General features: G+C 34.1%; 1 protein-coding gene across 7 annotated transcripts in view; it reads right to left on the bottom strand.

Annotated features, from left to right (window-relative positions):
* Positions 1 to 24,273, bottom strand: part of ANKRD17 (ankyrin repeat domain 17) — a 154,105-nt gene that overhangs the window by 60,338 nt on the left and 69,494 nt on the right. For all 7 annotated transcript variants that reach the window (XM_055339664.1, XM_055339681.1, XM_055339672.1 and 4 more), the window contains exons 2-8: positions 18,888 to 19,041; positions 10,769 to 10,925; positions 7,493 to 7,640; positions 7,070 to 7,217; positions 5,690 to 5,923; positions 3,011 to 3,105; positions 677 to 914 (exon numbers count right to left, since the gene is read on the bottom strand). In XM_055339664.1, the coding sequence (XP_055195639.1) occupies positions 677 to 914; positions 3,011 to 3,105; positions 5,690 to 5,923; positions 7,070 to 7,217; positions 7,493 to 7,640; positions 10,769 to 10,925; positions 18,888 to 19,041 (1,174 nt within the window). The remainder of the gene's footprint in view (positions 1 to 676; positions 915 to 3,010; positions 3,106 to 5,689; positions 5,924 to 7,069; positions 7,218 to 7,492; positions 7,641 to 10,768; positions 10,926 to 18,887; positions 19,042 to 24,273) is intronic.

The raw sequence follows: 24,273 nt of genomic DNA, 5'->3' as shown, positions 1-24,273 counted from the left end.
CTCTAATAAATTAAATCTTAAAAAAAAAGAAAAACAAGCCAGGCTTTAAAGTTCTATCCAATAAGGTTTTAAAAAATGTGCCACTCTTCTTAAATTTGTCCAAACAAAAACTTTACTACTAAAAGAGATAAAATCTGGCTACAAATATAGAGACAGGAAACTACTTCTAAACTAGAGGTATCTTAATATTGTAAAGTAACTGTTTCACTTTTCCTAAACATAAAGTCCACTGTGTCCTGACTCCTTGACAGTTTCTTATAAATGCATTCTTACATTCTTATCAAGTTTGTCCTTAAGATAGGACTCCTCACACTGTGTTTCATGAAACACTAGATATATTATTTATTAATAGGTGTTTGGTGCCAAAAGGAATTCTCTCAACTTTGAGAAATGTTGAATCTCATATATGTCCTACATTATCTACAACCCCACCTCACCCTTAGTTCTGTTTTTATGCACAAAGTATACCATGCCTGAAAACTCTATTAAAGGTCTATTTGATTTTGTTCAGCACAGTTTAGGAAATTATTTTCAAAGCAAATACTTTCTCATTCATTTTTGCGACAACACCTTGTTACAAATCTACTTGAAAGATGAAACACAAAAACCCAATTTTATAATATTGTAATCTTACATTTTAAACATTATGCTTTCCTGTTTTCACTGGTATGGTTACCTTGGCCTAGAAGTAATGCCACCATTTCTTCATGTCCTTCACGGGCTGCTTCCATCAGTGGTGTATAACCTTCATCATTGACCTCTTCTAGGCTAGCTCCTCTTTCAATGAGTAAAGCTGCAAGTTCCACATGCCCACCACATGCAGCCAAAGTCAATGGTGACTCAAATGAATCAGCAGGCATGTTCACTTGGGCACCACTGTCAAGAAGTAACCTAGCTACTTCAACATGGCCATCCTAATTACAATGCAATTAAAAAAAATTAAATCAGTACCATTTAAAAAAATTTTAAAAATATAACACTTATCAATTACTATACAATGAAGATTTATTTACTCATCTCCATTCAAATAAATCTACACTTAACAGTTGAGAAAGCCAGTATTAAGTATTTCTGTGGCATAGACTAGGAAATAGAGATTGAGGCTATGAAACATGTAGAAAAATAATACCTTCCTTCAAGCAAGAGGCTTATTAACTGGGGATAAAAAGACTACTAGGAAATAATACCAGCACCACACGGTATATACTTAAATGCTACATGAATAAAGGTTTTAAAGGGAAAGTAGGATTTTTATAGAAACCTTAAGGAGAAGCAAACTTTTCATTTTCACTAGGTAGAAAAAGAAGAATGCAATATACTTTTTGGAGAAACCAAGAGAATTGTAGATGATGTGTTAGGGGAAAGAGACTACAATATTTACATGGTACTTCCTTTTTTTGTTCCATGTTTTCAAATGCCAGGGAAAATTAAAAGAAAAGGAAGTCGCTCTTACTATCTTCTGTCTCCTTTGCTGGTCTCCCTTTCCCTACAGCTTTCCTAACTATATGCAACTCCAAGGCTCTCTTTCCTTTTTTGCCTTTGATATAATTTTTCCTTCTATATTTTACCTTGTAGACATTTCATCTTCTTTTGAACATGAAACACCCATTTTTTTTTTTTGCCTCTGTTCCTGCCATATTGCACAACTTTAATGCCTCATTACAATGGTTACTTTGTGTTCCTTCAGTTTAGAATTTTCTCTCTCCATAGACTTCCTTTAAAGTCCAGCTTAAAATCCCAATCTCTTATCAAGCTTCAAAATGTCTGGCTACTACCAATATCTTTCATCTACTTGTAACACTAACAGCATATGCTGATTAGGTCTGCAGAATGCTCCATTTTAATTTCTTAATCTGAATACTCCTCTAGTGGGGATCACAAGCAATATTTTAAGTTCCTTAACCATGGGGATATTTTGGATGTATTTTTAACACATTATAGTATTTCATACAACAACCTGAGAGAAAGATATTACCCCTAATTTTAACAGATGAGAACTTGGGACCTTCAAAGAAAACTCATTTCTTCAAAGGATAATTCACTAAAACAAATACTGGCTGGCAATAAAGAAAACAAAGATAATTCAAGTCTAAATTATCTGATACTTCTAAAAATTATTAAAATTTAACATCCTTTCAAAAATCCTCTGATGGGAAGTTGAGATAAAAAACTTAAATTCGGGAACCCTGGGTGGCTCAGCAGTTTAGCGCCTGCCTTCGGCCCAGGGCGTGATCCTGAAGTCCCAGGATCGAGTCCCACATCAGGCTCCCTGCATGGAGCCTGCTTCTTCCTGTGCCTGTGTCTCTGCCTCTCTCTCTCTGTGTGTCTCTCCTGAATAAATAAATAAAATCTTTAATAATAATAATAAAAAAAAAACACTTAAATTCATTTGGGGCCTTTTTCTATCTTCTGCATGTTTTCCTCATAAATCTGCCAATAATGTTATTCTGATCCATTTCTGTGCCACAGATCACAGACTAAGATACAAAAGTTTAAGAATACTATTATTACCTGTTCCTAAGTACAAATGCTAAAAAAGAAGATTCTTAAAAAAGGATTTAAGGGCTCAGAAATACCATATATAGAGGGGAAATGTTACCCAAATAATACTTTAATTTCAAATTTTTCATTAAGTTAAATTATCAGTTTGATGAACGTGCTCTGCTTAGTATTATGCACATATTTTGTGGATTATATCTTCTCAATATCCTTGATCAACTCTTAAATAGTTGCATTTTGTGTCAACTATGTAATACCAGCATAGTTATAGGAGACTAAGAAAATAAAAGTAGTACTGTAAGCCTCCAGAAAGCACCTTTAATAGAAGGAATTTAGTGTATGTACAACTGGCTCTGAACACAAGTGATAATTCAGATACTTGAGGCTCTGCTCTACAATAAATCCATAATAAACAAATCTCTGAACTCAAGGAAAAGGTGCTCATCATACACTAGCCCTGTCTCTATGAAATATATAGATCAACTTCATGTATGTATTTCACCAGTCTTACCATGCAAGCCTCCATTAGAGCAGTGTGCATTTCATCTGTTTTATGCTCTTGATCTGCACCTGCTTCCAAAAGAAATCGCACCATCTCTAGGTGTCCTAAACCAAAAATGCGTAAGGTTAAAATAGTTTATTATTACAAAAAATATAAGAAAAATTTGCAATACTTTGAAAAGTTATATTTAACTTATAGTAATAAATTTATAAGCATAATACTAAAGTCAGCTGCAAGCTACCCTCAACTGTCACACATAAATCATACAAATGATACTTGCTCTACTTGTTACTCTGTTGCCGATACTACAATTGTTGCTGCAGGTGAGCAAAGATGTCATTAAAAACCAAAACCCAGAATATCGCCTCTACAACCTTTTAAGAGCCAGGGCATGCTGTATTTATTTATGCTACAGGACAAATTAGCTTTCATGAATTAGTGGCCTGGGATAATAAAAACTGAAGTTATTTCTAGGAGGAAATGTTTTAAGTTTCAATTACTAACTCAAACTTTTTAAGAACAATCTGTTTACAAGCTGGAAACTGCATATATATAAAATATTTTTGAAACCACATCATTTAGTTTATATTCATTTAGACATAAACATACACGAACATATATAAACATTTATATATTTATACTTATGTAGTTTCAAATAAACCATATGCTTTAGTTCAAATAAAGACGCCTTATGAGTGGTTAAAAAAACAAGGTATTTTTTAAAAAGGATTTCAGACACTAGGCAAGAAACAGTAGAAAAAGGACTAAATTTTTTCCAACTTTATTTGGAAGGAGTTGTAGTCAATTCTCAATCAATTAAGACTAAGGGGAAGGAGTGAGTGATAGAATCAAAAACAATTAAAACTAACTTCAGTGAGTAACTATACATCTTGCCATATCTTGTTTCACTAACTACCTACCTCCCTCCCTTTCTTCTCTGTCATTCTCCCTTCCCAAAGATCCACATCAATGTTCAGCTTTAGCCTAAGTTCTATTCCTTCCCCATCTCCTTCTTGTCAATCTTTGTCCTAGAAGACCTCACCCGAAATAGAGGAAAGGGAGAGGGTCCATGGATCCTTGTAAGTAGTAGAAATGTTCTCCACCAGCTCAGTTCTATATCCAGCTTCTAATTAAAGCCTGCAAGCCCCAACCTCAGACGCCCCTTGGAAATCAGGGTGGGGCTACAAGCAAAGGAGAGAGGGAAGAGTAGTTATATGTAGCCCCATCTCAAAGCTCTTCTGGCCAGCTGGGACTTAGTAGTAAAATACAGCCAGTTCCGGGTTCAAAAGTATTTGTGAAAAGAGAGAGCCACCCAATCAATCAGCCTGCCCTGGAGAGGCTGTCCCAAGGCTTTAATTCCTCTCCTCTCAATGAAGATAAGCCTCTACTAATTACCAAACAGTACCGGGGGAAGTAAGGGACCTCAGCTGTGTTTCTTAACCATCCTTAATCTGAGACTCCCTTAACACCAGACAATGGAAAGCACTTTAGATAGAGCATATTCTCACAATTAACTTAAATTTTAGTCATTTATGTATCTAAGAATGATTTTAGCCACTTTTTAAAGGAAATTACTCCAGAAACCTCACAAACCTTGGTCACTCTGAGATAGAATGAAATAAAACAAAACAAAACCAGGTCCACAACTAGGGTGTGGCGATTAAAGCCCTAGGTATATAATTTAAGGAGGTATTCCCTCACAAAATTGGTGGGGGAATTGATTCAGCCACTGAAAGTGAATGCTCCCTTAAATTTTCTACCCTGTCTTCTAAGAGCTTTTTCTTGATACCTCAAGGTCAAGAATTTATCACTTATTTTATGATACAAAGAGGACACAGCTGCAGATGGTATGAAACACTGAACTGAATGGCTACACAAGTTTGCCTTTTAAAATTATAGCCACTGATCTGTCAAAAAGGTAGAATTTGAGAAGTATGTGGTTCTGTAGCTATCTTTTTAGAATCTAAAAAGAATCTAGAGCATTAACTAGCCGAAGACTGCAACTTTCCGGACAACTGTCTTGCCCTCTCAAAGGAGGGCACTTTTCTGTATTACCAGTATTTTCAGGGCGATTGACATCATTTAAAATATCACATACCCCTCTTGTACAGTTAAAATATGTATAGGTAGGTGTTTTTCTCTATTTCAACCAGCTCTTCCTTCTAACTTTATTAAATGTGTTGATGATACTCTAAAATTGTTCTTTAGAATTCAGACTCCTCTCACACTTTTCATTTCTCAAATCTCCTCCTGTCTCTTCAATTTTTCTCCTTCTTAGTGTTATGAGAAATAGCTTAAGCAGCTTCTTGTTAATAGATCACCCTATTTTTATCGTATTTTCTTTTAAACTTACAGACTGAATACTCATGGAGTCAACAGTATTCTTTTGTGTGAACTACGCAAAAGATTCTGACACAAAAACCACTAAAAAGTATAGTGCATAATTAAAATTAACTGTCTATATTTTAAAAGTTTACATATTAAACTCCAAAACAGTTTAAACATTTTTCTTTAATTATACTATATTCTATTACCACCTCTTAATTTACTTTTTAATTTTAAAACTATATTATATAAAATAACAGTCATATCATGCATTTAAAAACTTTTTTTGTTTTTTTTGCCAATTCTAAATACAGTTTTAAGAAAACTTTTGTTTTTTGTTTTTTTAAATGTTTTATACCGTACCTTTGTAACAAGCTAACGTAAGGGCACTCTCTTTAAATTCATTGGAATGCGTATTAATGCCAGCCCCATTTTCTAGCAGCAATCTGGCTACTTCCACATGTCCAGCACTTCCAGCTTCCATTAGAGGAGTATGACCATTTTCATTATGGTCCTCAATACTAGCACCGGATTCCAAGAGCACCTTTACAACATCTACATAGCCTCCAGCACAAGCATATGTAAGTGCTGTATTGCCTATTTTAATTAAAAAAAAAAAAAGATATTAATATAAAATACCAAAATAAGAGCCTAATTTAGCATCAAGAAAAAAACAGAAATGGAAGACTAAAATATTAATTTAGATAATATATAGAATTCCTTTCCCATTGCCTTTTTATCTTACCGAAATCAATTCCCAGTTCTTTCCACTTAATATCAGGGTCAAATACATGTGGAAAACAGATATACTTACCATGATTGTAGAAATATAAAATAACTGAGCAATTCTGAAACATTAACTTTTTATAGGAGAAAAAAGTTATGTTCATTCTAACTTTAATCAGAGATAAGTTTCACATGCTTTATTTTTTTGTGATTAGTTATTCATAATATACAGATACATCTCATACTGTTCCTTTTAATCATACATATTTGTTTTCACCAGAACTTAAAACACCAGCTAACTGATCAAAGCTAAAGTAATTTTAAAAACGTTCCTTCTTGGATAAATCTCCCATGTTACAAGAAAAAAAAAAGATTAACATTTTGGGTAAAATAAGGATTTCTAAAACCCTTTCAAACCAGAACCTGTAAGATTCTAAAAATTATTTAAAATAGTTTGCAAATTTGAAAATCTTACATGAGGAAGATGAACAAAATGTATTTTCATATAATTTTAGAACTTTCATGTAAATCCATCTTTGCCCAAGTTTGAAAAAAAATAAAATGAGTTTAAACTTAAGTCATGTCCCTTGTGGGACACAATGTTTTCATAATACTTTCTTTTTCTATAGGCCACAATTTAGCATCAGTAGACAATGACAGACCTCCCTTTGTTCCCCTAGCCTTCCTGTTGTCCCTATCTTCCCTTCCCTTCTCCCCTGATTAACAGGAAATCTGGGTTGGAGAACTGTAACCCATTTCCAAGAGCATAGTCCTTCTAATTGGGCCAGCATTTAATTTAATCTAAAGTAAAGGCCAAGGGATCGCCCTTATACACCAAAGATGAGAATTTTTTTTCAAAATATCTTCTATACTTTAATCCTAATACATAGCCTTATGCAAACATGCAGCATTTTATAACTAGAGAACTGCAGGAGTTTTACTAATGATTTCCATGTGAAATAATTATTACTGAAGGGTGTTCATACTTAACAAAACTGAAAAAGAAACATGCATAACCTGTTGAAGACTGTGCATTGACATCAGCTTTATGAGCTAGCAGCAACTTCACAATTTTGACATGTCCTCCATTAGCAGCAGCCATTAAAGGTGTAATGTCACCTTTGATTCCCCTATCTTCCACATTTGCATGCATTGCCAACAAAACCTTATGAAAGAAAAAGTTTAAATGATATTAGAAAATGATATATTCATCAAAATATATGGAACATATTTATGTTAACACCTACTTAGTCATTTATAGTAAAAGAGCCAACAACCACAAAGTGTATCTAGTAAAACTATTTGTTGAAATGAGTCTTTTTGTTTTTGTTTTTTTTTTGAAATGAGTCTTAATGATTATGTTTAGAATTTCCGTAACAAGTATGCTAGATTAAAAAACAAAAACACCAGAACCAATGTGATTATTTTGATAATACAAACCTGTGCAAGCTCATAGTATCCAGCAGAACAAGCTAAACAAAGGAGGCTCTCCCCTTCCTCAGTGTGCTCATTTACACTTCGCCCTTCAATGAGTAACTTTCGCACAGCATTTACATCTCCTTCTGAACAGGCTTCTGCCAAACTGCGGCTATTGGGGAAGAAACAGTATAATATCATGATATAAGAATATGAAAAATTACACAAAAGTATTGGCTTTTGAGGTAATTCTGAACAATAGTGCTAAATAAGAATGATTATTGCAATATGATCCATAATGAAAACTGAAAAAAAATTAAAAAAGAAAGAAAAACTGAAAATCATTCAGGTTCACTGAATTGAATTCACTTTAAAATCTATGTATAAAAGTCAGTGAATTAGAATTATCAATAAGATATTTACAGCTATGCAAACAAAGGATAAAGTCCCATTTATTATCACTGGGAAAACACCAAAATTCTAAAACATAAAATATATGGAAAATCACATGAACAAAATACAGGTAATAATTGTACTTCTTTTTGTTTGGCCAGGAGAACATTTATATAAAAGACAATAAAAATGTATTTAATTAACGGGTAAAACTTCTACTAATTAAGGTCTACCTGAGTTCTTCAATCAAAGGGAAATCAGACAGGAAAGCTGTAAGTATGTAATTTTGACTAAAGTATGAATAACTGATAAGGAGATTCTTTTTTTGAAGAATTTACTTGTACATCATATTTTGGTGAAGTCTGAAAAACACCCAGCAAGGCAAAGGCGAAATTCAAGCAAAAGGAGGGTCGAAAAAGTGTGACAACAGAAAATTAGACTGAGAGTAAAGGGACTGCCCTATAAACCTCCCAAAATAATTCCAACTATGGACATTTCTAAAGATTCTCTCTACTTTTGGATAAAATCCATCCTAAGAAAAACACCAAATCCAATGCTATTAATTAATATTCTCTTTATTTCAAATATGCATTAATTTTTATAGCATCCTCTTAAAGATCCTGTCATTTCTGGTACTAATGGTATCCAAGGGTAACTTCTTTTCTATACCTCTATTATTACTACCATCCAGATTCAAGAACATCATGTTTAGCCCAGATTATGGCAAAGTCTCCTTAACAGTCTTCCTACTGTTCTTTGTTTTCCTTCAGACTCTTTTCAACAAGGCAGCCAGAGAGATCCCGCTTAAAGGAAAGCAGATCATGTCACTGCTTTGTTCAGAATCCTCCATTTGCCCTCTAACTTCACTCACATTAAAAGCCAAAGTATTTATGAGATCTTTCCAGTGTTAGGGTACCACACTGCTACTTTTACCTCTCTGGTTTCATCATCTATTATTCTCAGGCTTATTCTTGTCACATTAACTGGCTTTCATGCTTTTCATAAAAAGCTCCAACTCCAAGATACATGTATTTGCTGTCCCTCTGCCAAGATAGCCTCTCTGTCAGACACAACTCACACCCTTACCAATTTCAGGACTTTGCCAAAAAGCGACCTTTTAAGTAAGGATTTCCCGGACTACTCTCTTAAAAGTACACTGATCTCTAACCCTCAAAACTGCCCTGGCACTTCCCCATTCAATTTTCCCCCATAGTTCTTATCATTGTGTGCCATGCTATATAGTTTACTTACTGGTTAATGGGATTACCCTCTTAGCAAAGTCAAAGTCTTGAATAGCACTTAGCTTGTCTCTTAATTTCCCATTTTACAGGACACTGACAGTCCCTACACCCAGTGCTATTACCACTAAACAAATGTAAGACAAATCTTTCCCACAAGACATTTCCTCTGTAAGAACATACTTTTTCTCTCATTCAAGTGGGCTCTTTTTCTCTTCCTGAGGCACACACATACCCCACCTCTAATGTCCCATTTAGTCTTGCATTCAATTTCTTTATGTGTATGCTAGCTTTAAAATAAGCTTACAGGAACTACTGTAGCAATAGTTAAAACTCTGAATGTCTGAGCAAAGGGTACATTAGATCTAGCACATGGCACCACATTTAACTAATATAAAATCTAGCACATAACATCATTGTACTCCACTATCTTTCTCAAGTTTTGCTGAATAAATGATTGTCACAAACATGCTCTACTGTTCTTCTAGTATATTCAATGCCAAAGAATCTGTGGACTTTTTATTTTTCGATTTTATTTCCTGCTTGAACTAGTTGTAATATACTCTTCAAGATGTTTTTAACTTTCTTTCTTGCCAGTCTCAGCAAGTACCACATTTAAGAGAGTATCAGTAATACCATATGGTAGTAAAACTGACCATGAAGAAATACAACATGAAGTTAACTTAAGGAGAGTCAATGAGAAGAATAGTAAATAGTAAATTTAAAAAAACACAAAAATCTGGACCAATAAAGATGAACACCGCAAATTCATATTCTTATTCATATTATACAACCTCTTTCATGCCCTTAAAAGATATCACATATAAACACTATTTTACAAGAGACAATCCTTCCTTAAATGCTGTATTTTTTATTTTCTAAACCATACATTAACAGAATATTCCCATTTTCTCAACTATTTAAAGGCAACTGATAAATAAAATAGTATCATTTTAGAGGAAAACAAGCCTCTGAGGAAGCAAAAAAAGTATATTAATAATTATTTTCCATTTGTTTTCTTGTAGCTTATTTATATCCATTTTTCATATACTATTCATAATTGGTTTTTTACATGAGATGGTATGATTTTTATTGTGTAGGATCATCAGAAAAACTTAAAAAACCAAAGTTACAAAATATTCAGCGAACCCTTACAAACTGTGAAGGAATTGTAGGGCATACCAAAAAAAAAAGCCACTTATATTCAAATTATGGGAACTAGAGCTATGATATTTTTTGAACATTATAAAACAAAAAAATAAAAACCTTGCTCTTTAAAATGGTTAGAGCTATGCAATGAACTAGAAAATGGCATGACTAATTAGAAAGCATTTATTTCTTTGTCACCAAAACATTAAAAGAAAACAAACTCAAAGTAGGCGAAAGGTCTTTTATAACATATTAAGAAGTCAGCCTTGCAGTCACCACTGTCCCAAGGTCTGCCACTAGTCAGCTATTTGCTCTTGATTAGGTTATTTGCTTCTATTGAGCTTTTCAGAATAAAAGGAAAGTAAAACTGAAACAGTTTGCCTTAAGGCTTTTTGTGAATAAAAATAAGATGTCAAATATAAAGAGTTAGTTCCATGCCAAGCACAAAATAAAGGCTCAGTGAACGTTAGCCATTTTTAAGAAAATGTTTTTATATTGATCACAGAGAAAACGTACTTACTTGTCCGACTGCCCTGCATTTGCTGTGCTCTCAGCTCTCATACGGGTAAGTGCAGCAGCAGCTTCATCCAACGCACAACTAACAGATGATGTCAACCTCCGAAGCACTTCAGGATCTGCAAAGGCTTTACCATCAGCCGTAGATAATTTGCCTATTCCTATTATGTGATTTTCACACCAATATGGATATACCCAAAAGAAGAAACAAAGTAAAAGTTGTTACTTAACTCTCTATACATTAACGAACAATCTTTAAATGTTATACTTCACATATATATTGTATGTCTAAGATCTTTTGGGAAATCACTGTTCTCCAAATCTCTAATAACCTTATTCCTCCCATCTGGTCTATAGTGCTTGAACCCATGACTCTGGTGCCAGAAATGGGTCTTTGCCCTATGCTGGGACAATAAGGAGGTCCCTCAGACGTTTACCATATGTTTGGAAGAAGCTCTATGTTCAAAAGTTACTGAAATGCTAAGATGTAAGTCATGAACTATTTGGCCACTTTCATGATCACAAAGAGAGAGAGACTACCCAAAGTAAGTCAATATAAAAGAAAGCAGAGAAACGGAAAGAAGACAGTTCTGATAAAAGTTATTTTTGACTCCTTGAGACCAGTAGTTCCAGAAGCCAGAACAATCCTCATACTTTTGGTAGATGCTCACTTTTGTTTAAGACTGTTTAGGTGGCCTGCTACCACTTGTGACCAAAAGTAGCCTAATAAGACATTACAGGCCACATTAAAGATAATATATGAGTACCTATTTATTTTAAATTATATCTACAACTCACTACATGTACTCAAAGTCATATCTAAAAACACTCAGAGCAGCAAAAGAATAAAAATTCAAAAGCAGAACTGGTTAATAACCATCTGCATGAAATATAACTTGCTGCTTTTCTGGGTTTCACTACAAAGCAAACTTATCTCTAACTTTTATTAGTCTAATTCAATGGTGCTGCCCATCTGTGGAGCTTTTCAAAAATATAGACATTAAGCTCTCCTACATCTAAGGATATAAATCATGAAGTAGGAGGTGAGGCCTAGGCACCTACATATTTGTATAGCATTAAGAAGATTCTAATGTACAGCCAGAATTAAAAACCTTTGCTCCAACTTGAACAAAAATAACTAATGTTATAATGCATATTAGAGATCCCTGCTACTCAACATGTGGTACATGGACAAGAAACACTGCTATCATTTGGGAGCTTGTTAGAACTGCAGAATCTTGGGGGCACCTGGGTAGCTCAGTCGGTTTAGCATCCGACTCTTGGTTTTGGCTCAGGTCATGATCTCAGGGTCATAAGATTGAGTCCTGAAGCCCCACATCCGGCCCCCACGTTGTGGCCTAGGTGGGATCTGCTCTTGGAGTGGGATCTGCTTGAGATTCCTCCTCCCACCCTCTCCCTCCCCCTCTGCTCGTGAGCACATGTGCACTCTCCCTCTCTTGAAAATAAATAAAATCTTAAAAAAAAAAAACTGCAGAATTTTGCACCCCAAGAATTTCTGATCCAAAACCTGCATTTTAAAAAAGATCCCCAAGCGATGCAAATGCACATTCAAGTTTAAGAGGCACTGTAACAGGTTTTAAAACAAACTACTCAACTAAGACATCGATCCAAAAAAACCACTCAAATGGTAATAGTAAACATATCTGTGCAGACTTCTTTTCAGAGTGGAAGGGCTTACTAACATCATAAGTTTGTGTTTAGAGTATATAAAAATTTATACTTGTTTGCTTCCTTTCTGAAAAATACAAGATATCAAATATTACATCTTATGGAACCAAAAAATAAATCTGGCAGAAAGCCTTTATGATTTTAGATATAACAAATATTAAGAGAGGTCAAACTTCGTACCTGTTACAGTCAAGATGTGCAAAGAATAAAGACAGCCTCGGTCTGATAAAACTGATCTTACCATATAATTTGTGTCACTAATATTAAAAACCAACCACACTCTGAATCTGCAGTATTAGTCTTTATTCAATTAGGTATCTGTAGTTAGTTAAGTATCCTAACACTATCAAAACCAGGGTCACAGATGCATTTTCACACGAGAGAAAAAGCTCCAATTTTTTAGCCAATTCAGATTGACTATATAACAACTATTTGTCAGTGATAGCAAGAGAAGTAGGTAAGAAGATATATCTGGATTAGGAGAAAGTAATCACTGTCTTAAAAAGAAAGAACATGGTGGGACACCTGAGTGGCTCAGCAGTTGAGTGCCTGCCTTTGGTTCAGGGCGTGATTCTGGAGTCCTGGGATCTGGGATCGAATCCCACATTGGTTCCCTGCATGGAACCTGCTTCTCTCTTTGCTTATGTCTCTGCCTCTCTCTCTCTCTCTGCATCTTTCATGAATAAATAAATAAAATTAAAAAAAAAAGAACATGGAAAACAAAATATTCCGTATTAAACTTTTATGAACTTCTCCTACCTTCATAAGTAAAGATAATGAGGAAGTAATCTAAGACATACATGGTAATCCTTCAAATGGAATAGTGATTGAAAATTAATTTATTATAGCCACTCTGGATTATGATGATCTTTTTTATTAATCTTATCCAGTTATTAGGTATTAGTCAATGAAGATCAAAAACAGAAAAGATATGTGATGATCAGATTATTCTTTCACAATTCTAACATTTAATCAACTGAACAACAGAAGCATATAACTTGTGACCAAAAATGTCCTAATAAGACATTATAGGCTATATAAACAATAGAAGAAAAAAGTACATTAAAAGATTACTTAGATTTTTGATTTTAAGAGAATTATTTTCTCCCTTTTTTCCTCTTAGAACTTACTCGACTTAATTCCTATTTATGAAGACAAAGTAAAGAAGAGATGCAACTGACTTAGAAGAACAAACAGAAATACAGATATCAAAGAGAAACAGGGTGATCAGCCCAAAAGGGCTCAGAAATTATAGGTACCAGATATAGGGGTGAAGTTTGGGTCAGAAAACAGAGAGACTAGCTGAACATCTGTGAGGAGCAGTCAGATACTTAAAGACTCCATTCCCAAACTGCACAGCCAGATGATTATTTTCTATAGAAACCAAACCAGAAAGGCCCAGGATTAGTAGTCATTGGATACTGATGAGGGAGAGATGATATACGAAAGGCAAATGAGGATTAAGTGAATGTATGCATGATAAACAGGGATATCCTTAACCCCCTCCCACTCTAAGCTCCCAAACCGTAGGTTTATCACTCACTGGACAAAAACTGGTATATAGGTCTCTCAAGAAATTGAAAAGCCCCAGAGAAAAGACTGAGACACTGACATTTGGAGAGTTCTCAAAGAAAGAAAGTTCTCTACACAATCAGTGTACTTAAGGAATTCTAAAATGTTACCAAGTTTACCCAGCTCTGTTGTACTCACTCTATATATCCTTGGAATCAGGAATTAAATAGCTTTTATCCCTACAATCTGGTTACATTATATGGTTCAGGTGACCTGAAGACAGTACTATTATCTGGGTGGGCTTGACCTTATCACATGAGACTATGAAAAACTTAGATTTATTTGGCTAATTGGAGAAAAGGAAGTTAGAGATTCAAAGCATTAGAATTCTACTGTGCTGGCTTAGAGACGGAGGGGGCCACATGCCAATGAATGTGGGCAACCTCAAGAAGGTAAAAGCAGCCCAAGCTGACAGTCCATAAGAAATCAGGATCTCAGTCCTGTAACTCCAAGGAACTGAATTCTGTTACCAACTAAATAAACCTGAAAGCAGATTTTCTCTTACAGCCTACAGATGAGAACTAAACTCACCAGATAACTTGATTTCAGCCCATGAGACCCTGGGCAAGAGAATCTACCCACACACTGTGCCCAAATGTCTTTACGAAACCCAAGTGATAGTAAGTGGATGCTGTATCATGTCCTATGTTTATAAAAAATTGGAAACTAATTATATAAGGTTTATAATTTATAATATATAAACAAAACATGCACATATACCTTCCATTTTAGCTTTTTATAACATTCCTGACTACAAAAAAAGCCAGGATTCACTAGACATCTGAAGAAAATCTGAAATGTAAAGGACAGCCAAAAATATTCAAAATGTGAGCAAAATTTTAAAATGCCCCAAATTCTTTATTAAAAAAAAAAGATTTTTTATTTATTAGAGAGAGAGAGAGAGAGAGAGAAACAGGCAGAGGGAGAAGCAGGCTCCATGCAGGGAGCCTGACATGGGACTCGATCCTGGGTCTCCAGGATTACGCCCTGGGTGGAAGGCGGTGCTAAACCGCTGAGCCACCGGGGCTGCCCAAAAATGCCCCAAATTCTAATGCTATGGAGAAGGATGAGAAAGGAAAAGCTGCAAAGATGAGAGGCTACTATAAATAAGTGTGGTGTTAACTTTCTGAACTGCAAACGCCAGAAATTAGGAAATAATGTAGAAATAATTTCAATAGTCTAAAAGAGATTTTTAAGCTAGAATTCTATACCTGGTCAAACTATCAAGTATGAGGATAGTATCAAAGGTATTTTCAGATAGTATCAAAAACTTTTACTTCTCAAGCGTCTTTCTCAGGATACTTAAACCATGAGCAATCTCAACACCACAGAAAGAGAAACTGTCAAGAGTAGTTCTGTGACACACAGGAAATATATATACCATGAGTGACTATTCTTGCCAAAAACAAAATGAATCTGACTCTGGCCATTATCTGGGTCTGAATTCTGACTTACAGGAAATACAGAGGGGTGCAACCAGCCAAACTGATAAAGTGGGACAAATGAATCAATTTCTTCAACAAGTGGGGGAAAAAGAAGGAAACTTATGATTAAAAGACACACTAATAATTAAGATGAAAAATGTCAAACTTACATATAAAAATATGTATATATGAAATAGGTGATGGGGATTAAAGAGTACAATTATCATGATGAGCATGAATATGTACAGAACTGCTGAATCGCTATATTGTACATCTGAAACTAATATATGATACTGTAATGTTAACTACTGGAATTAAAATTAAAAACTTAGGGGTGTCTGGGTGGCTCAATCAGTTAAGCATCAGACTCTTGGTTTCAGCTCAGGTCATGATCTCATGGGTGGTGAAATCAAGCCCCAAGGAGGCACTGGCTCAGCGGGAAGTCTTCTTGAAGATTCTCTCCCTCTGCCCCTTCCCCTCCCCTCCACACTTTCTCTAAAATAAATAAATATCCTTAAAAAAATTAAAAACTTAATAAATGTGAAACTTTTGTGGATCCTAGTTCAAATAAACTCACTACAAAAAGACCATTATGGGGTGCTTGAGTGGCTCAGTCAGTTAAGCAACCTATTCTCAATTTCACCACAGGTCATAATCTCAAGATGGTGAGATCAAGCCCCAGGGCATGGAACCTGCTTAAGATTCTCTCTTTCCCTCACCCTCTGTCTCCCCCCTTTCTCTCTCCCCCTATCCCTCCCTCTCTCTCTAAAAATAGATAAATAAAAATAAAGTGACCTTTCAAAAAAGACCATTATGAAATAAAATTGGGGAAATTTAAACACTGACAGGATATTTGACAATATTAAGGAATTATTATTATTATTGTTATTATTTGCTATGCAATGGTATTATGGTTATGTTTATTTTTTTAATGTTCTTGGGATGCCTGAGTTGTACAGTTGGTTAAGCAACCAATTCTTGATTTCCAGTCAGGTCATGATCTCTATCTGGGTGGAGAGATCAAGCCCTCTGTAAGACTTAAGTTTCATTTTTCTCTCTTCCTCTGCCCCTCTCCACCATGCACTTGTTCACGTGCTCACTTTCTCTCATCTAAAAAAGAATATACATCTTCAAAAAATAGTTCTTAATTTGAAATATATCGGTATGTATGTATGTATGTATGTATGTATGTTATTTATTTATTTGATAGAGCATACACACCAGACTGGCTGGGAGGCTGGGGGGCTGAGGGTGGAGCAGAAGGAGAGGGACAAGCTGAGTGAATGCAGAGCCCCACGCAGGGCTTGATCTCAGGACCCTGAGATCATGTCCTGAGCTGAAATCAAGAGTTAGACACTCAAGTGACTGAGCCACCCATGTGCCCTTATACTGGAGTATTTATATATGAAATTATAAAATGCTTAGTTTACTTTAACTTGGGGGGTGGGGCATCAGCTGGGTAGTAACAAGTAAAGATGAAACAAGATTGCGCATACACTGATTGATGGCTATTAAAGCTGGATGATGGGTATTCCCTCTGTACTTGTATGTAACATTTTTCATTTAAAAGAAAGGAGAAAGAGAAGTGAGAAAAAGATAAGGAAAGGAGGGAGGGAACAGGGAGGCTACTTTGTTACCTACTGTAGAGGAAACAGAAAAAAAATGGGAATAAACACAGAAATGAGAAAATGGGGCAACTATTAGCATCTTGTGAAAAGGAACTCTACCTCCAAAAGTAACTTTCAGTTGAAGTCTACTTTCATGTAGCAATTTTTAACCTGGTTCCACCACTTGGGGGCACAAAAACAAATATCCCTTTTATATTCAACCTGAGTTTTCTCATCTTCAGGAAAAGCATTCTTTTCCTCTTATGATACATTTTCAAAAATCCTCATTTCTCTCACATAAACTTCTACAGCAATACTAGATTCTGGCAAATGCTAAATTCTGTATCTACTATTTGGTACAAATAGTTTTCTATACTCAAGGATAGAACATTGCATCTACCTTACTATGTTTTCATTTGTATTTGGTCAAGATTCCTTTAAAAATCCATTCTAGAATTTTATTCAGGATAGAAATCACATTTAACGAGTCCTTCAAATATTTAGATGCTGGTGTTACAAGATATTTATTGAAAGGATTACCAAATAGTAGTAGGTTGGTTTTATGCTAAAATAAAGTAGCAGTTTACATGCATGATATTTGCACTATGTAACAAATCAGGGTGCTAAAAGAATGATCAATTAATATTCTTAATATATTTATGTCCATAATATATACATAAATATATATTTATATATTTATGTATATATTATGTCTTAATATATTTATTATACTATATGTATATAGTATAATAATGATCCACACTTTACAAAAATACAATGATTCACTTTATGAGGTTTCAAGACCTAGTCTATGAAAAAAGAGGGGAAATTATATGCAGTCAATTCTCATGATTCATGGTAATTACATTCTATAAAGTCACTGGAAACACTGAATTAATGAATACCGAACCACTGCTCCTAGGAAAAACAGAGGTCTAGGTTCCTGAGCCTCTGGTCACACAACATTTGCATTAACCAAATACCATCTTATGTATGTTTTTGTTTAAAGATGACCTTATTTAATATATTGATTTATTAAAATTGAACTCAGGGTTAACAGCACTCTAACCCATGCTGAAGAAGCTTATCTAACATTCGTACTTTTTCCACAAGGCACATCACTACCTTCTCATGTGTAGGAACACTAGACAGCACTTTCACATTTTACTTGGGGACCATTATAAACAATGAAATCACCAACAAAAGACACAAAAATGTGAAAAATTGGCTCTTAGTAGACTGGGAAAGGGGCACTCGTTTACATTATGAGAGCTAAAACAAAATGATACAGAGCTTCACTTTATTTCATTCAGCAGGGAACAAGTGTGTAGGACAATTCAAATTTTTTACCATTCTGTGCATTTCTATGAAAGACTGAGAAAATACTGAGAGTACTAATTTTAGGGAATGCATACACATTATCAAGTAGGCATATTCAATAAATATGGAATGTGGAACTAAAGAAAATCAACTATATGAGAAATCTCTCTTCGTAAGGTTGACAGCAATATGTGGATTTTACTTGGGTAATGAAAATATGCTTTAATGAAATACTCTATGTAATTCTCTAGAAAGCAATCCATTAACCTCTATGAATAGTATTATACTAAATGCTCAAGTTCTTATATTCATAATCACAGTAGTTTTTTTGTTATTTGAGTAAACTCTATACCCAATGTTGGGCTGGAACATACGACCCCGACCGAGATCAAGTTGTATGCTCTAAAACTGAGCCAGCCAGGAGCCCCTAATCACAGTAGTCTTTATTAGATGTATATGTAACTTAGAAAATTAGATAGTCTAATTACATATGTAAGGTCACCAGATTTACCTGCAGCTTCTAGTAAAGCTTCTAGTCTAGCTTGTGTTTCTGGATCTACAGTCCTGAGGTCTGCACCATCAGCAGTACCTGACAAGAGCAACTTGGAAGCCGTTTCCAGCATTGGATTTTCCAAATCATCCTGATCCAAAATGAAAGACTCCACCTAGAAAACAAATACAAAAAAAAAAAAAGGAAGGAAGGAAGGGAGGAATGAAAGGAGAAAGGGAAAATGGTAAGAGAAGTAAACAGAAGAAAAAGAGGAAAGAAAAAAATATTTTAATGCACATATCATGATAAATACAATGCAGTTCTAAATGAAGTCAATGCAATAGATAAGCCCACTATGTAAAGGAGAAAATTACATTGGTAGAAGAATTTAAGAAAGTGCTACTCATATGCAACATAGTCACCCCTCTTTAACTGAAATTATGTATTTTTTTTTATTTTAATTTGGTGGGATGAGGGTGAGACAGGGGGAGCAATGAGGTTAATGATTACACTCTGAAACCTTTGTCATTACTAGAAGACCTAAATCAGCTATTCTTAAATGTTTTGCTCTCAGGACCCTTTTATACACTTATAAAGTACTGTGCTCTCAAGAACTTCAGATAAGGGTTAAATTTATTAATATTTACAATATTAAGAAATCAAACTATAGTATCAAAAAATCACATTTGTTCATGTCACCACTGGTTTCATCACAGAAGTTTTTAAGTACTCAGGCAAATACAAAATTAAAATTCTAATTTGTGCTTGAAAGCTTAATTTTATCATTGGCAACAAATACAGCCAATCATTTTTCTTAAAATGACAAGCTCATTTACATCGTTTCTGATGAGAACATTTGCCAAATATTCAAGTTTGATAAGTGTAGTGTGTATGTCAGATATATTTTCTAGTAACAATAACATTTCGTGAAAGGGAAAAAAAAAAAAAGAATGGCTAATTCACCTTGCATCTCAAAAAAAAAAAAAAAAAAACCCACAAAAAAAAACCCTCAGAGATGCTTTCAATGTACTTTCCATTTTGTCACACATGGTAATATTAAAAGGACATGTATTTTAAAGTGGGGATTTCATAATATTAATATTTATTTATCAAGATTATTCCTAAGGTGAAGTTGGCTTTTTTTTTTTTTTTAATCATGAGACTGCAGAATTGAAGAATACAATGACACTAGTACAATTTGGTGACATGGCCTTGATTATGGGGCCAGCAGTTTTACCTACCATTGTTTTTGTATCATCAGTGCAAATATCAACACAATAAAAGAAGCAAATAACATCTCAGTATTGTGGTGAATTGGTTTTGACCCCTTGGATATCCTGAAATGGTCTCTGGGACCCTGAGGGGCATGTGGGCCATTCATTGAGAACCAGTAATATAGTAACATAAACCAGATTCAATTAAAAAAATATTTAAAGAATTAGAACATAGCAAACACCTAAGACACGGGGAAAAGTTTTATTGTGATATCCCTTATTATGGTGCTACTTACAAATAAATATGAAGATATATTCTTTCCCGTTTGCTTGATAAAAAGTTGATAATTATTATATAAACTATCACTATTTTAGATGAAATTTATTTCACAAATCTAAGTACTTCTAACACTAATAACTAAAATAGATATAAAAGTAATTATTAACCTAGAACTATGCTCATACCTAGTATCTAAATATAATAAAAAATACCTTAAGGAATAAATATTTAAGTATTATCAGAAATTTTGAGCCATTTCATCTTTGAAAGTCACTTATCTAGTACCTTATCTAGTACCTAGGAACAACTGCTGTATTTAACCAACACATATTTAATAACCAACACGTATTTAATACTGAATGTTAAATCTGGGAGGAAATAATAGGTTTCTCTCCAAATTTCCATTGCACTAGCATAGTTCAACATAATTTCAGATTTCTAATATTTCAAATACAAATAGACACTGAATCCTCTAAAAATAATCTGCAAATATTTTAAAAATTTCACAAAATTTTGCAGTATATTAACTAACTCATCAATAACAACTGTTAAAATGACAGAGTTAGGGGAAAAACACAAGAAAATATTCTTTTTAGTTTTAAGTTGTCCTTTAAGGTAGTAGCATAGGTCTCATACTTTAAGAAGTATACCTCTGGAATAAATAAATCTTAAAGAAGGGGGCGCCCGGGTGGTTGAGTCAGTTGAGTGTCTGACCATAGTTTCAGCTCAGGCCATGGTTTCTGGTTAGGGTGACTGAGCCCCACCTTGGGCTCAGTGAGCTTAGTGGGGAGTCTGCTTCTCTCCCTCTCCCTTTGTCCCTTCCCCTGCTCTCATTTTCTCTCTCTCTCAAAGAAATAAATACATCTTCAAAAAAATAAGTAAACCTTTGGGACATGAGTTGGCAATAGCAAGCTGTGATTCAAAATTATAGTAAAATAAAAACCATGTCTTCTTATCTTCCAACAAAAGTCCAAAAGATGAGTCTTTTTAAAGAAAAAGTTGCTTCCCGGTGAAATTTTCCCAGTGAAAATATCTACAGTTTTCCAATCCAATGGGAGACGACAAAAGAAAGAAAACAAAGGTACATAGGTAAAATAAATGAAAAATTAAATAATATTTCAGACTAGAGTTTTAGAAAACAAAATATCTCTAAGAGCAAGGCATGGTTAAGTGCCGAGTCAAAAGTATAGATCAGAGGTATTTAAAACTGTTCAAGGACAACAATGCATACAGAAAGATAAATATGAAGAGTTTTGACCAAATTAATTTATGTAAGACAACAGAAGAAAGAATGTGGCACTGGTAGACAAGCATATTTCTTTTACTAGAACAGAGTATGTACTGTAGGAAAGGTTAGAAAGTTAGAAGTTACATCACAAGAGGTATTAAATTTCAATCAAAAGTGGTTTCCCGACATAAAGTCCCCCCATGCCACACTGTATCCTAACTGAGCTTGATGAAAATTTATTAAGAAAAATGCACCTCAATCTCTTCATGAGGGATATTAATTACAGGAATATGTTTTCTTAATTGATTTCAAACTTTTCCACAAAAGTTATCCACTATTCTTACTTTGTAAAAATCCTGGTAAGTTAAAAACAGTAAATTCAAATGACTATGAAATTCTATACAGTTTTTTTAAAAAGGTGTTGGGATGAAAGAAAAGAACAAGAATGGATTTCTATCTCCTCCACCTACAGTTTAATATTAATGAAGAAATTAATTTCAAGGACACTGGGATGATCTAAAGACCTAGGTACCATTATGGGTTCAGATGCTACCTGTGAGACCTAAGCAAGTCTCTTAGCCATCTCTAGATCCTTATTCTACATAGTTTTTTCATAAATTTGTCATATATGATTTATTATAATATTTACTGCCTTTCTAAAACTCCATGGAAACACAGGTTGAGTAAATAAAAGATGGCTTGGAGATTCTATCTTTTCAGATCCTAAAAGGCTACACAGTGTGTTTGGGGGAGGGAGAGGTAGTTATAAAACATAAATTTAAAGGTATATCTTACAGATAGTGAAAAATCATACATTAAGTAACAGAACAACACTAAGTGGCAGGTGAGGCAAAATGCCCATCATTGGCAAACAGTCCTTATACAAGAGATATTACAGTTTGCTAGTAGTGGAGATACAGAGTGTATAAAATCAACTCTACTATCTAGGAACCTACTTCTTTAATAAGACAAAGTATGTGTATAAATAAACATTATTATGGGGTAAAAAGTGTAGAAGGTAAAGGGAGGGGGGAAAAGCTGTAAGGAAGAGGAAGTAGAAGAAAACTTCCTAATTAACACCAATTCCTCTTTCCCCAACTGGAAAGATTCTTGTACTACATTATAGGACAAATGAAGAGAGACCAACATAAGGACATGTACTCATAAAAATACAAAAATAATCTTTTATTCATAGGCCAACTAAGTTACGAGCATATCCTGCTCTACCATGTCCTGAGCTAAGATAATTCAGATTAAATCCTAAAATGTGTTTTCCCCTTGAAACCATAGTCATTTTTATTACATTTGTACAGAAAAAAGAATTTCATTTTGAACCACAGCGAAGTTCTAGAACATTAAAAATGGTGAGAATAAAAAATTCACATAAATATTCTGAAATGTTTTCTTTAAATGAAATGTAAAAATAATTTCCATGAAAAGAGAGAGAATAGAGGGAAAGGTATGTCCTTATTAAATGTAATCCTTAAGGAAAATAACCTATCAACGTTAGCACTAATTCAAAGCATGACAAGTTATAATTAGACTATTTTGGAAGTATTGTTTTCACTAGATGGGTATTTTGTGAAATGGTGCTTGCACATCAAATTCTTTTCTAATATAAAGAACCATCAAAATGCAAGGACCTTAGAAATCACCAGCTTCAGTTCATTGTTACAGATGAGAAAACAGAGGACAGGTCTGTTATTTAAATAGTAGGTTTCTAAAAATCTAGTATTAAGGAAACTAGTTATCTAATTAATTAGTTCAATATCCTTTCTACTAGAAGATTCCATGCTGGAATAAAAAGGTTTTTTCTTTTTCCCACTCTGCTCTAAAAAAGATGACTTCAAACTCTATATTTAGGGACAATGTCTGAACCTACTGTCAAATAAATAAATAAATAAATAAATAAATAAATAAATACATACATACATACATACTGAAGCCTCTGATTTATGGAGCATAAAATACATAGTATGTCTATGAAGTATTCTTGTTGCTCTGAAAATAACCTAACAGAGCCCTTAGAAATAATTTCCAGTTTACAAAAATTAATAAGGCAAGTATTAGGAACAATTTAAATCAGTGTTTCTCAATCTTAGCACTACTAAGATTTCGGATTGGATAATTTCTTGGTTGTGGTTTGCCCTGTATATTTCAGATGTTTAGCAGCATCCCTGGCCTCTACCCACTAGAGTCAGTAGCAACTCTTCACAGGTTGTGACACCAAAAAACACCTCCTAACATTGCCATATATCCCCTTGGAGGAAAAATAGAAATGAACAAAAGACCCTGGAGGGTGATAAACTGAGAACCACAAAGTTAAATAGGAAAAAACAGACATAACTAAAATGTAGAATATATTTAAAAAAAAAAAAAGAGTAAAAGGGAAGAACTGCTCTAAATTAAAGAGACACCAAAGACATAACTAGCAAAATTATATAGACCTTATATGAAATTTTTAAGACAAGTGAAGAAATCTGAATATGAACTGGGTTTTAGATAGTATAAAGGAATTATTCTGGTTAGGTAAGAAAATGCTCTTTTCTTTTAGAGATGCATACTGCCATATATAGTAATAGAGTCATAAATGTGCCATAAAATATTTCAGGAAAACAAAGTTGTGTGGCAAATTCTTGATAATGTTGAATCTGAGGAAAAGATTTATAGTGGCTTTATCATACT

Source organism: Nyctereutes procyonoides, unplaced genomic scaffold, assembly GCF_905146905.1.
Source record: "Nyctereutes procyonoides isolate TBG_1078 unplaced genomic scaffold, NYPRO_anot_genome, whole genome shotgun sequence".
NCBI classification, from domain to species: domain Eukaryota; kingdom Metazoa; phylum Chordata; class Mammalia; order Carnivora; family Canidae; genus Nyctereutes; species Nyctereutes procyonoides.
This window is presented reverse-complemented; position numbering and strand designations above follow the sequence as displayed.